Raw genomic sequence first — 13,604 nt, 5'->3', positions numbered from 1 at the left:
GTTGTAACGGGCCATGAGTAAAAATGATGCAGCAGAGGCTTTCCCCCAATAAGCAAAAATGTACTTGCAGTTTTGCAGAGGAGGATTGGGCTAATGGGGGGGAAGACATGTTGAGATAAAAGGTGGCAGAAGATGAGAGAGGTGTCAAGATGCACTCACAACATGAAGTCCTGCTCCCAGCACGGCTGACTGCCGCGCACAGCAATGGTTGTGCTCTTAACATTCTGCACCTTCAGGGTCACGTATGTGTTAAATTTCTCTGCAAAAAACAAACAAACAAAAAAAAACATTGGTTGAGCAACTGTGGGGAAGGAATTTAATTTGTTAAAAACATGTAACAAATGGATGATTCAGGAAGCCATAACTTACCTTGGGGTCCATCAAGCTTGGCTTTCTTCACTGAAAACAAATTAAAGAAACAAATAAGAATGACACATAAGGAAAATGTCTAATATTAAAAGAAGAATTAATGTAATAATGAAAATGTTGTGATACATCGCGTTATTAGTTAACTTATGTATTCATGGAGCAATGTGCAAAGCAGTGCGCTGCTACTAACACATTACAGTTTTAACATTACTTTTACTGGTAACAACTTGTGCAACAAATTATTAATGGCATTCCAGTAATAATATTGTAGTTATTAGGTATCTAGCTTCATGGTTGCCAGGTATGCAGGCGCAATAATAATTTTATAAGACGTCACCTGATCTTATCTGTATTTTTATTCTTAAATTTGATTGCATTGCAATATTTATTTATGGGACAATTTGTGCAATAACATTCCATCCTGTGTGCATGATAGTGTTCATACTGTTTATACAGACTTACATCTTTAAGTTACTGGCATTTCAACTGTTCCTTTCTGATGCATGTTTTTTAATAGCTCTTTAATTGATGCACATTTCTTTTCTTACTAGCTCTTGATTACTATTTTTGATGCATGCATTTTTCTACACTTATATTTTTATCTATTTTAATTTTTTTGCACTGTGTGATTTTCTTCTGCTATCCTGGTTTGCTGCTGTAACACTGTAAATTTCTCCGCTCGTGAGATGAATAAAGGATTATCTTATCTTATCTTATGGGCTTCTTTTTAGGTGCTGACATGGGTAGTTTTTTTGTGGCCACAGGGCTTATTTTGTCTATATAAATACCTGGCAACCCTAGCACATTTGGAAGATGGAGTCACATACGTAAACATTCAGCGGCTGCAAAATATTACTATTAAATGAGTTTTGTTGAGAGGAAAGATGACAAGAACGTTGTTGTGAGATGTAAATTGTGTCCTGGTACTAGGACTCTTTCTACAGCAAAAACACAACCTCAAACCTCCTTAAGCACAATGACAGCACAACAACGTGAAGCTTGACGAAATAAACCCCACCAACGAGCCCTGCGGCCGTGAAGGATAGCTGTAGTCCTACACAGTCTACAAAATAACACAACAAATGTCATCATATAAAGTGGTCGTTCTGATTCTGATGCTAAAGAAGTAGTACAATACATCATGTACATGCAAACATGACATTTTCAAACACTGTACATCTTAATGCAAATATGACATAAAGTAAATCTGCAAAGGCTCTTCTATGTATCATGCAGATATAAATGCACCTAAGGTATGGTTGGCTGGTGAGTGACAGAAGCCCTATATTGTTTTTCTACATGGTCAAGGACTTTTGGGGTAGAACGCCTCCTTCTCAAATGAACAATTACATCGGTTCAGTAGGAATTGTTTGAATCTGTGAGTCATGGTGCCAGAGGGACAGTAAAAAGGTGATGTCAAGTTGGAAAGTATAGCCACGTCCTGTGATCTCTTAATGATGCATGTTCGTGTATGGTCCTGCAGGAGTAGGTGGGTAAAAGAGCAAAAAGTGCTGCAATTTGTTCTGATATGAATGAAGCGCTTTTAAGACGCTACCTCAAGCTCCTCCACACAGCCACCTCTTGAGAACCAGACTGACTTTCTAAAACCACAGTGACGTCAAAAGCTTATTCATTATTCATTCAATCCGGCACCCCACCGATACCCAGTATCCCTATGTTCTGCAGCAAAGTTTTAATATTCAGAGCGGTGTTTTAAATCCCTGCTGATTGCCTCTTTTCTCTACTGTTAAATTTCAACAAAGACAAAGAAAGGCTCATTAAATTAAAACATAATTGCATGCATCCTTTAACCCTCCTTGTGCATGTGTGTTTTGCTACAGGAAGAATTACTTTATAATGCATGACCCACAGTCCGATTCGAAAATAGAAAAAGCTAAATAAATAAACACTCCCAGTCATTCAACCCAGAGAAGCCCGCGATTAAAAAATGAGGCTGACAAAGAAACACAGCCCGAGTTATTTTTCTTAGTCAGTGACAGCAGATGAACAGCACAAATCATTGAGGACAACTTGGCTTCCAAAAATAGCATGAACCCAACATACCCAGTACTGCTTATCACTGAATATCAACCTGATTCATGGGAAGGTGCTGGAGAAAGTGTGTATTCGCAATATTCAAAGTAAAATCCCCTTCCTGATATTTTTTTTGCTGTTGAAAGGCAGATACACTGCAGGGGTAAGGGAGGTTCTTTTCCCTGAGAGCAGTTCACATACATTTGCCATAAAGGTTCGCATTCAGATCCTTTTTTAAATGTATTTATCTAAAGCAAACACTACATGACAGATGTACCTTAGCTGCACTCTTCACAAAACTCTCTCTCTCTTAAATACAAACCATCAGTCAGTCATTGGTCCTCTCTCTCCCTCTCAGTCAATGACTCGCTCTGACAAGCTCCCCCTGCCATGTGGCGAGGATGCACGTGTGCTCCCTTTCTATCTCTTTCTCTCGTGCTCCATTAATCTCTCTGTGCTGCCGGATGTGGGCTGAGCGAGCTGCATCCCCAACACTAAAAATAACCACTTCAGTGTGACAGGGGGGTGGGGTGGGGGTGCTAGAAAGGGGTGTGTGTGTGGGGGGGGGAGCTCACAGGCATAAGACTAAACCAACATTTTTGCAGTTATGGCAAGAAATAAAGGGGAGTAGTTGAGGGGAAAAATATCTTATTTTGAGGAGAATTTCTCTCCTCAAAACCTCAACAGAAAATTGAGAAGCTAATACAGCAATTACAGACTGTCATTTTTTTCTTAGTTTGCAGGGACAAAATTTGACAAAAACATGAGCTGTGTTTATGAGGAGCAAAGGGGGCTTTTGTGCGGTTTTTCAACTAAAGCTATCAAAGAGCCGACTCTTCAGAAACCGGATCAGCAAGTCCTTTTGTACTCAGTCACACACAAACAATTCACCTTTCCAAATATATCAACAATAAATAAATAGAGAATGCCTGCTATTGAAATGTGCATTAGGAGATGCTGATGTCAGAATTCTCCTTTATTGCAAACCTGTGAGAAACATGTGAATCTTGATATAATGCTGAAAAATATGTTCAAAAAAAGTGCAAGCATACAGTATGCATACAGTATTTGGTATTGATTCCAAAGTTTAATCAATTGAGTCATTATCCACAGAGTTTGCATGCTGCATGATCTACCTGTCTTGTTGCAATAAAAACAGAACTGAATGTTGCAACAAGAAATGCTCATACTCCCATTTCCTTACAGTGTGGCATGACTACAGTAAGACAGCAGTGTGTTTGAAATGGTAATCAGACACTGAACTAGCCAAGGACGACTTGCTGCTTAATTACATTCAGTTCTAAAGTTGGACTTCCTGACTTCTTTTGAAAATAGCTTCCCTAATGATCTGTTTATTTATATAAATAGACACATCGATGTTTGGATGTCTCAGTGACTGAAGGTGACTCTTAATGATATCTATGGCGGCTCTGTCTGTTATAAATTTAAAAGTCTGAGCTGAGAGTCACATCAAGGGGTGACGGAAAAGGGTGTTTATCTGATCTGATGTGCTTATTCAGCATGTGACGCCGGCTATAATGTCAAACGCACATCTAATCTCATGTGACATGAAGGTAGAGTAAACACACATCCATGATCATCCATGACCAATGATCACATGCAAGGTTAATCAGCAAACACATCCTACAATGCAGCTCAAGGTGAACTATTCCTTCTATAGCTTACAGCCATTAAAAAGCATCAATATAAACCGAGCTATTCTATTCAAACTATTCAAAAAATGTCAGCAGAGAGCTAAAATACCGGTGGGGTTGCTATGCCAACAAAGCTTCAGGACATAAAGGGGTTGCCAACGATCCTGACTCTCAAGCCTGACATCTGTTCTATTAACTCAAGCAGCATTGCTTTCAACAATACAGCAGCCTCTTTGTAAACACTGCAGGCAATCGCCAAACTCTCTGTAGAATAAGTATGAGGATATATCATTTTTGTTAATCAATCAGATGTCATATTTACAGATTATCTCACAACTGAGAATGAGCCCTTAAGGCCATAAATTGTTTAAATCGGTTTGAGGCAAATAAAATAAATTTCACAATCTTGTGAATGTTTTCTTTAAATGTTTTGAATACATTTTGGGATAAAATTAAATTCATTTAAAGATTCTATAACTTTTACTGTCTAAGAGGTGAGGTAAACACAACTCAAATACTGACTTTATAAAGGGGAAATTTTTTTTCACAATTTATAAACCTAAAGAGTGATTCCTAGATCAGAAATGTAAAAAACGATGTATGCTTTACATTGTCTATACTTTTAGTCTGACAATGGTGTGATGTGGCAATGGCTAGGAAGAGGAAGTTTTAAGAGGTCCCCAGGATAATAGTACTTTACTTTGCAGACTTTTGCTCAAGCTGCCCTCCAAGGTCACTCTCTGCCAGTTATCAGATTCAATTTAACCCTTGTGTAATGTTCATATTGTTGTTACTCAGCCAGTGTTTGTGGGTCTGATGGACCCGTTGCATTTTGTGGCTTTTAATGCGAGGTAAAAAAAATTGTCGCATGTGATGTTGTGTCCACTGAGTCCCTGAGACATGTCGAGGACAACTCTCATTCTTTGGTTTTTCTCGGGGGCTCCTCCATCAGGTTTCCCTGTGTAGACTTGTAAGTTCCAAGCATATGAGGAAGTGGCATCACAGGCAGCCCAGATCTTTATACCATACTTTGCAGGTCTGCTTCGTTTGTGTTTCTGCACCTGCGGTTCCCACACAAAGTTGCAACATTGTTTGTCAACACTGTCTGCTCTCCTTTTCTCGCACATTTGACCCTCTGATGTTCTGTGTACCCACACTTCTACTAGCCCCAGGTCCAGTGGACCCGGACATCTTATATGTAATAGAAATGTGTAGGGGGGGTGTATGGTGTGTGGTCATTAAATATGTATTCTGATATATGTTCCTCACAGAAAATGAGCCAAAGTCAGTGAGTCTCAGTTTGAAAAATTAATTAATTGTATCATTTTTCTTTTAATAAAAAATGAAAACGGATCCCACAGACCCGAACACCACACAAGGGTTAAGGCATATTTTGGGAGATGACTGACTCATTTGAAGAAGTAAAGTCTTAATAAATGGAGAGCTTCCATAGCTTCCAACAATGTCAAACCTTACAAACTAACACATCTTATATTACCAGCAAATGGTCCATTACATTTGTGAATATATGGCTTGACATTAATAAACCATAAACGTAAACACAAAACTCATGACATCCTTTTATGGTTCCCTTTTCTGTTTGTTTGCACCAAAACAGAATCTAGAACCGGACATAATATTTAACAAGTCGTATTACGGTCCAATACTATAAGGTCTGGCCTGTTGATACTGTGAAACCCCAATCTGAACAGGTAGTGGTTGTCAGCATAGCTCAATCAAAGGGAGAAATATTATTCGAGACATGCTGCAACGATCACGTGTCTTATTTAATCTCACAGTCAAGAAACTCTGTCCTACAGCACACGCCTTTTTCTCACGCGCAATTACGCATAAATACTGAGATGGAATGGAAGCACTAAAGATAATATGTTATCAAAATGCTTTAGACATAAAAAATAAAACAACTCCCACTTCTGCTGCACAGGGATACACCGGGCGGGCATTATATCTTCTTGTTGTACTATCTTTGACAGCGGCAGCCAGAATACATACACTCCATATGATACATAAATCGATCCGCTAGTCTAGTGGCAGAGCAATATTTTGTTTAATCAAAGCGCATATTTCATCCAAGGCAATAAGCAGGAAATTATTATGGGATTGTGAGTGTCAAATAGATTAGAAATATGAAGGACAATAACACGATTCAAGAAGGCTATTAGGCTTATAATACGGAGTTGTAAAACTACACTTTCACCTCAGCTATATAATGTATTATATGTATATATCTAAATCCCTCAGAAACATTGTACATGAGATTTGAAGCATATTAAGCGGCTCACTACAACGGGTAGAGAAAATGAAAGACAAGTCGTGACAAGACATTCATGTTAGTTCTTTTTCTTACCTCCAACACACAACAATGACATTTCTTATAAGCGCCTGTAGTACCGGGTCCAGCTTCTGAACCAGCTTCCGTAATTGAGCTTATCAGTGCACGATCCAGCCGGGAAGTGAATCTCTGGGCTGGAGATGGAGAAGCCAGCCGTCGCGAGAAGAATCAGGGCCTCACAGCGAGCGTCACGCTGTTCAGAAATAAGTTGTACACTTCGACAGTAAACGCCAGCGTCGTGTCCTCTCTTTCCCTTATTGAATTGTCCGCTCCAAACTGAGACTCTTTTACCTTGTTCTCTTTCAGCTCTCCGCTCGCCAGCACACAGCCATCTTGATCAGCTTCAGCACCACCGCTGCGTGGACAGCTCCTGGCAGTGACGTCAGAGCGGTGGTGAGGGTATGGAGGGTGGGGGTGTTGACAAAACCTGATTATTGGCTTTCCCACCAAACATGTATTTAAAAAAAATAATAAAAAAATACTAGTTTCGTTATTTTCTAAATTTGATAATAATTAAACTATTGACAATACGATAATGTATCGTAATCGATTTGTTCAGTATTTGGCATGCAGCCTTTCTCTTCTTGACCGGTTGAAATTAGGTCCTTAAATTTCCGTCAGTTAAATGACATTAATACTGACATACACTGACAATATCTCGGAAAATTTGGAGCTCTCATGAATGATGCAGGGTGGATGAAGTCTTATTGACACTTGACAGGAAACAAATTATAATAAGGAAATGTTATAAAATTCTCATAAATTCATTGTAATTGGTGCTATTGTGTATATCCTTAGTATAATCAGAGCTAATCTCAGTTGTGTTTAACTGTGTTGCATATTTACAACTAAACCTTACTCTTCAAACCAGGTCCCAAATTTCAAACCTTATTCCTGTGTTGCCCCGCAGCTCCCCCTACTGGATTATAAAATCCCTAACATTGTTGTATTCTCTGCGGATGGTTGGTTTTTCAAACACGCATGCCTTTGCCAAACATACATTAAGAGGGATAATCACATTGTATTGTAACTTGATAAAATATACAATGTCAAGTCAATATAAAATATTTTCACAAGAATTGAAAAGTACACTCACCATATTTTGGAAAATTGTCAGTAAGGTTTAATGAACATTTCAGAAAATACAAATATACTTGACAAATATAAAATATTCTGACATCATTTTCACCCATTCCGTTTTTATTTACTCAAATTAACACAACATACACTTCACCTAACCATCAAATTCCAACTGGCATTTCTTGTAAAACAATATTTACAGGCGTGTCTTGTTAGACAGATCATGGGCCTGTAAGCATCATCTAAATTCTACATAACAGAGTAAAGGTCACATCAAATTCACGTCATTAAAGTGGTAAAGAAGCTAGAATTACATCCTAAACTGTAAAATAAAAAACCCTTAACACTGCCACAAAGATTTACATTCACAAAACTCGGCATGAACACATATATTCTACTGAATATACATATTCATAAAAAAAGATCGATAAAGACCTTGTGTCTGGTATTTTCAAGAGTTTACTGTTGCCTTTACTTTCTTTGAGATCTCCGGATGTTTTAAAAGGCCTTAACTTGATCAAATACGACTGAGCCGGTTGTGTCCTTAAGATGCAGAAATGAATGAATCTCCAGCTGGAGTGTCCTCATAACTTCTCACTGTCAATACATGAAAGCATCAAATTAGAAGAAACACGAGAAATATTGTAAAAGAATTGTTGCAGTAATAATGATGGACTAAGGTTGTCTGAGCTGACCTCTATGCAGACTACCACTGGCCGTCGTATTACAAATGCATTTCTAAGTGCTCACACTGGTGTTCATTTGCCAGGAGATTTAAGGTTAGTGAGGAGCATGCTACGGAGAAGTTGCCACCATGTTTCACACAGTGAAAGGTTCCCCCCCCCCCGCCCAAATACAGTTTCTGTTCAATTGGATGCGTTACTGATGAGGAGACAAACTTGGATTGTATTTTTATAGAATGCCATTTGAGAAAAAACAAAACAAAAAACGCAAAAAAAAAAGATTGGAGTAACACTCTTCTGTCCCTTTAGGGAACAAGAGAAAAAGACTTAATTTAATCCTTTAAAATATTGTCTTAACTTGAGCTAGTTTGCTGCTTTTTAAGAGACAGAAAAGACACTGACTGAAAGGGACAGCTTTGGTGGGGAAAAAATAAATCCATCTATCTATCCAGGTAAAAAGAAAGACAGTGGGTCCATTAGAAGATAAGAAACATGTCGAGTCAGCTGATTATATCAATGCAACAAAACTATCTGTATCATCCTTTGAACACTACGGGGTTGAGTCTGTGTTTCAGTTACCTGTCCAAATGAGAGAGGACTTCACAAAGCTGTGTGAGCAGGGCACGATGCTTGTGAGGGTTTCCCTCCAGGACTCCACTGAGACGACTCAGGTATGAGTCCAAGTTCCCAACAGATGCTGTCTCACCTGTACCTGTTCAGAGAAGAGTTAGTTTTAGCTGCACAGCATCATGTAAAATACTTCTTGTTTTTCAGGATTGAATAAATACTTACTGTATAGTCAGGTGTTTAACACTCAAATAGACTGCTCTATAAACAATGCTGACATTTGAAAGCATTTCAAATAAAGGACAAAACATGCTGCAACTTTGAAACTGTTTATAACATATTGTCAGTGTCTTGCATTAATAATCTGACTAAAGGCCTTTTGACAGCCAGTTGTTGGAACCATCCCATAAAATAGAAAAATAGCAAACCATTAATCCAATGAATTTGTCAGTAATCACCTCTTTCCTTTGGGTAATTTGTCTAGTCATAGTCCAAAAGAAGCTTCACTCTTGTGAGTTTTCTTTGGATCAAACTGAACCATCTGAAACTCCCAAACCAAGCGAGTTAGTGAAAGGGCCATAAATAAAGCCAGTGACTGCTGACCTGGCAGAGGGACTGAAGAAAGACTGTTGACCAATGTGTGTTTAATGGCCAGCAAGTGTTGGTGAAGAGCCTGGGTTCGCTTTTCGTCCAGCCCCAGTTCAGCTTCCAGACGCTCTTTAGCATTGTACATGTCCTTAATGTGTCGCTGAAGCACTGCGTTCTGCTCTTCAAACTCAATGTTGGCCTTACGAAGCCTTCGCAACTCAGCCTCTCGAGCTGAAAAAATACCAGAGAACTGATGTTACAAGTTTGGTTAAAGTTTCCTATCAGCTATAAAAGCAATCCAGCTTCATTGTCTCAACTTTAACTCTTCAGCCATGTTAAACTGGATTTTTGATATACGATTATTGTTGTCTGTTGTCAGTTTCTATGTTACCTTTGTTCTGATCGAGAAACTCCTCTGTGAAGATAGGGATGTCAAATCTTGAGAGGTCAGAAGCCTAAAAGTAATCATCAGCGTTACACGATGTCGCCGTCTGGACAATGTTTGATCATGAAATTTTAGGAGGAAGTTTAACAAAATACATGTGTCATGTACCTTTGGTAGAGTTGACTCTGAACTTGTTCTGATGAAAACAGACGGGGAATCTTCTGAAAGAGAAAATTCTGTGAGCATATTACAGCTATTGATGTGGTGATTATAAAGAAATCACACACGAGTAAAAGCACAAGTTACCTTTCTTGATCCTCTTGTCTTGTATTTTGGCACTGGTGATCTGATAGGCCTCAGTCTGTTGGTAATCCTTTAGTTCCTGGGCATACTGCATCTTCTCCCGCTCAGCCTCGTCCAGATAGCGCTAAAAGTACAGTACATCAAAAATGACGATAAATTGACGGAAACCTTTTTAACTACTGTTTTATGATAAGAAATGTTGCTGGCACGCAGAATGCAAGTCCTTTTGGTGAATCATCTTCAAATAACCAATTCAAGACAACAGCATTCAATGTTGTCAACTTTTTTTTTTTTGCATGAAAAAGTACATAAACTATTGCAAACAACACATACGGCATACATACCTGTTTGTCATTCAAGGCCAATCGTGTCCACTCTGCTCCAAGTCTCTTGGTGATTTCTGGGAAAGGTAAGTCTGGGTATCGGGCCCGCATATGTTCTCGTCGTTCATTCAGGAAGCGCACATATCCTGTAACTGGTGCTTTAGGACCATTTGGTAGCACCTTCTTTCTTTTCTTTCCTTTTGGCCAGCCTCTCTTCTTTGGCTGCAAAGGAGGGAGTGGTGTCACATATTTGAAAACAAGGGCTAACTCTTTACTCAGTACACATCATCTATGTCAATTAGAGGCTGACCATTTTCTCTTGTAATTGTTTGTACGTTCAATGTCAGATACAAAATAGTGGCATTTGAGTTTCCTTTGAAGATATCAAGATACAGTTAATTTACTATCACAAAAACATACAACGTTTTTTAAAAAATTCACAAACAAAAGGCAGCAGATGTGTCAGGGGTCTTATTTGTCATACAAAATAAAGTACTTATTTGCATTTCATTTTATGTTAATCTGCACATTAATATTAATTAACAGCTCATTGGTCATCTATGTACACCCAAATAATCTCTCTTTATGAGATCATGTCATATATATCGTGTTATTTGCATTACTTCTTTTTTTACTGAACTGTTACAAAGACACTGCCTGAAATGAGAACATATTCTCAGCATTATATATATATATATATATATATATATATATATATATATATATATATTTAAAAAAAACAAAACAGGAAATATGTGAACAGTTTAACTCCTTTAGATAGTGATATTAAACCATGGATGCAAAGCAGGAAAGCCTTGTTTGTCCAGCTAACGAGGAGAAAGCAAATGTTATCATCGTGTGGTCAGATGTAAATGATAACCTCTTCTTGTGGAGGATCCATCGAGTGTGAAGGTTTGGGCTGCTGGGAAGCTTCACTCTGCTCCTGTTTGATGCCTCCCATGATCTGCGTCCGTGCAGCTGTCTGGAAAATGTGAATAACATTGTTACATTACAGCATTACTTTCTCTTTGAAGATGCCGCTTTTGAAGCTAACCTGACTGCTAGCAGGTCAGTGCAGCTAAATGTTCATATGCACCATCGACAATATACTCATAAACACGTCAAAAACGGCTCAAATACCATAATATATTCAATTTACACATCATAACGAATAGTAAAAGGAGTTTATTACAGACATTTGACTTATTTTTGACAAACGTTTTTCAGCTCACCCGATATATTGTGTATCTCTCGGTCAAACAGGAAGAAATCTCTTGCGGTCCTCTGATTGGTTAGTAAGGAGAGTGTTGATAGGTTAGTTGGAAAGAACCCGCCCTCCACATAGTTTAGCAACATAATGAGCTATAAGAAGCTAATAAGCATTTTTGAAAAGTAGCTGAATATATGTCATTTAATATCACCACTGCCCTTCATTAGTTATAATTATTTATGAATCTTGGAAAATCCATCGATACAAATTCCTACTTTAAGCTTTTTTTTTATTGACTGAAAAACCAACCCCCCTATGTTTGTAATCCTTACACCAATTGTCCCAAGAATAACTCAAAGTAGTGAACTGAATTGAATAAATAGATTGTCACACAGACTTAATGTTTTTGAGTTGACTTTGTCTCTCAGGGGCCTCAAGGGACACAAAGAAATCTCTCTCTGATCTTAAGATAACATGAAATAAGTGGACGTTTTCCCTTTCTATTTCACAAGAGTAAAAAATAGTATACAATAAGTTAGTCTTTTTAAAATGACTATTAGAGCAGTGATATGTTAAAAAGTAAATTACTATTGTAGTTGTAGTTGCACAAAACAAAACTTTCGTTGCACAAGATGTGTTACACAAACAAAATGATGCTAGACGTCGTGTAGCACTTCATAGAAACTGAAGTATGTGTAAGAACATGTTGGAGAAGGATTACTGTAGTGAAGCAGATGGCAGGCTGTTGGATGAAAGCCAGAATGTATTATTTATTACTGGTTGAGAAACACCAGAGTTGATTTACATTTATAAAAGAGTTATGGAAAGTGTGCCAGCTAAAGTCAATTGCATCAAGGGAAATCTCTTTTAAGGGAAATGATTATGGATCATTTTTTGTTTTACGTTCAATTGACTGTGGTGCCCTCTGGTGGTTGGAAAGCTCCACTCTATCGTTAGGGACAGATACGGAGCAGAGATTTCTTGCAGAGGTTTGGGTTGTATGAAGTTCATTGAGGTAGGCAGGTGCGTTGTCGTGGATGCACTGATTAGTGAAAATTTAGATTTTATGTTAACGATATCGATGTAATTGTTACTTTGCTGTTTTTTTCTTTGCTTTGTAAGTTGACCTTGAGTGTTTTTAAATAATAAATAAAATGCATTATTATCATTATTATGTGTTGAATTCTGAGGTCGTTGGCGAGCAATGTGTGCCCTCACAATCACAATTGCAGACGACTTGCACGCAACTCGGCATCTCTTTTAAAATCTGCCACTCCCAGCAACAAAATCTGAACTCCCATTAGGTTTATGAATCTCAAGACTAATCACTCCCATTTACACGGTAAAGATCAACATGAAGAGAAGCATATGTGGAATGATAAAACGCAGGAGCAGAGGAGTACAAAAAAAAACAAAAAAAAGGGGGAAGTAGTGATAATGAAAGGAAAAGGTCATTGGCAATATTCTGAACTCCTGAGAGCATAGCTTTCTGTGTGTAGGCTATGTGAGAAAGAGCAAGTAAAAGAGGGGGCACTATATTTCATTTTAATTACATTGTCATTTTAATCACCGAGGGGTAATTCAAGTTTACATTTTGTTACTCAAACACGTCTACAGACACACCCGAAATATACATGCCTAAAAAGGGCCTATGAAGGGGACTGCCCACTGGAAAAACTCCTGAGCTGCAGGGTTTGGCGCTTTACACAAAGGCACCAACAGTACTTTGTAAGCCTGACAACTCCCCAGCAACAAAACCAAACTCCACACTTCATTCCTTACCAGGACTTGGAAATGACCCTCTGGTTCCCAACCATGCATATGTGAAACCATAGTTCAGGGCCTAAAATAGGTCTCTCTACCAGATCAAAGTGCCTCTTTTTCCAGTATGTGCCTCTCATGGTCAAAAAGTAAAATTTAAATTGTAATTTTCAACTCACGGCTGCAGTTAAGTGAGGTTAAGTGAAGTGAAGTGCAGAACCTTGGTACGAGTCATTTAGCATTGCTTTAACCGTTTCGTTTTTTAGTCTATACCTTTCATTGCCTTAATCACT

General features: G+C 38.2%; 2 protein-coding genes across 6 annotated transcripts in view; both read right to left on the bottom strand.

Moving 5' to 3' along the window:
- unc13a (unc-13 homolog A (C. elegans)) overlaps nt 1–6,768 on the bottom strand; it is a 43,811-nt gene extending 37,043 nt beyond the window's left edge. For 2 of the 3 annotated variants that reach the window (XM_079350185.1, XM_079350187.1), the window contains exons 1-3: nt 6,427–6,768; nt 370–399; nt 160–259 (exon numbers count right to left, since the gene is read on the bottom strand). In XM_079350185.1, coding sequence (XP_079206311.1) covers nt 160–259; nt 370–399; nt 6,427–6,448 — 152 coding nt within the window. In that variant the 5' untranslated portion in view covers nt 6,449–6,768. The remainder of the gene's footprint in view (nt 1–159; nt 260–369; nt 400–6,426) is intronic. The other variant, XM_079350186.1, reaches the window with a different exon arrangement.
- Nucleotides 6,769–7,503: 735 nt separating this feature from the next.
- hmg20b (high mobility group 20B) lies at nt 7,504–11,677 on the bottom strand. Of its 3 annotated transcripts, none has more exons than XM_079349957.1 (9): nt 11,573–11,677; nt 11,221–11,322; nt 10,362–10,562; nt 10,021–10,141; nt 9,883–9,935; nt 9,721–9,784; nt 9,345–9,560; nt 8,754–8,886; nt 7,504–8,088 (listed from the first exon to the last, which is right to left on the bottom strand). In XM_079349957.1, exons 2-9 carry the CDS (start codon nt 11,299–11,301, stop codon nt 8,076–8,078), a joined length of 882 nt encoding a protein of 293 aa, XP_079206083.1. In that variant the 5' UTR covers nt 11,302–11,322; nt 11,573–11,677; the 3' UTR covers nt 7,504–8,075. The 3 variants fall into 3 exon arrangements, with proteins under 3 accessions (XP_079206083.1, XP_079206085.1, XP_079206084.1); XM_079349959.1 differs by having other exon boundaries at nt 9,883–9,932; XM_079349958.1 differs by lacking the exon at nt 11,573–11,677 and adding an exon at nt 11,395–11,547.
- Between the last annotated feature and the right edge of the window lie 1,927 nt (nt 11,678–13,604).

Source organism: Symphodus melops (genome assembly GCF_947650265.1).
Source record: "Symphodus melops genome assembly, chromosome: 8".
Lineage (NCBI taxonomy): Eukaryota > Metazoa > Chordata > Actinopteri > Labriformes > Labridae > Symphodus > Symphodus melops.
This window is presented reverse-complemented; position numbering and strand designations above follow the sequence as displayed.

Bases quoted from the DNA above. Each gene is read 5' to 3' on its own strand.
- hmg20b (XM_079349957.1), bottom strand. From the start codon at position 11,301: ATGGGAGGCATCAAACAGGAGCAGAGTGAAGCTTCCCAGCAGCCCAAA. The intron at 9,785-9,882 runs GTACATGACACA...GATTACTTTTAG, and splicing joins CAGAGTCAACTCTACCAAAG to GCTTCTGACCTCTCAAGATT. The intron at 8,887-9,344 runs GTCAGCAGTCAC...TTCTCTGAACAG, and splicing joins TTCTTCAGTCCCTCTGCCAG to GTACAGGTGAGACAGCATCT.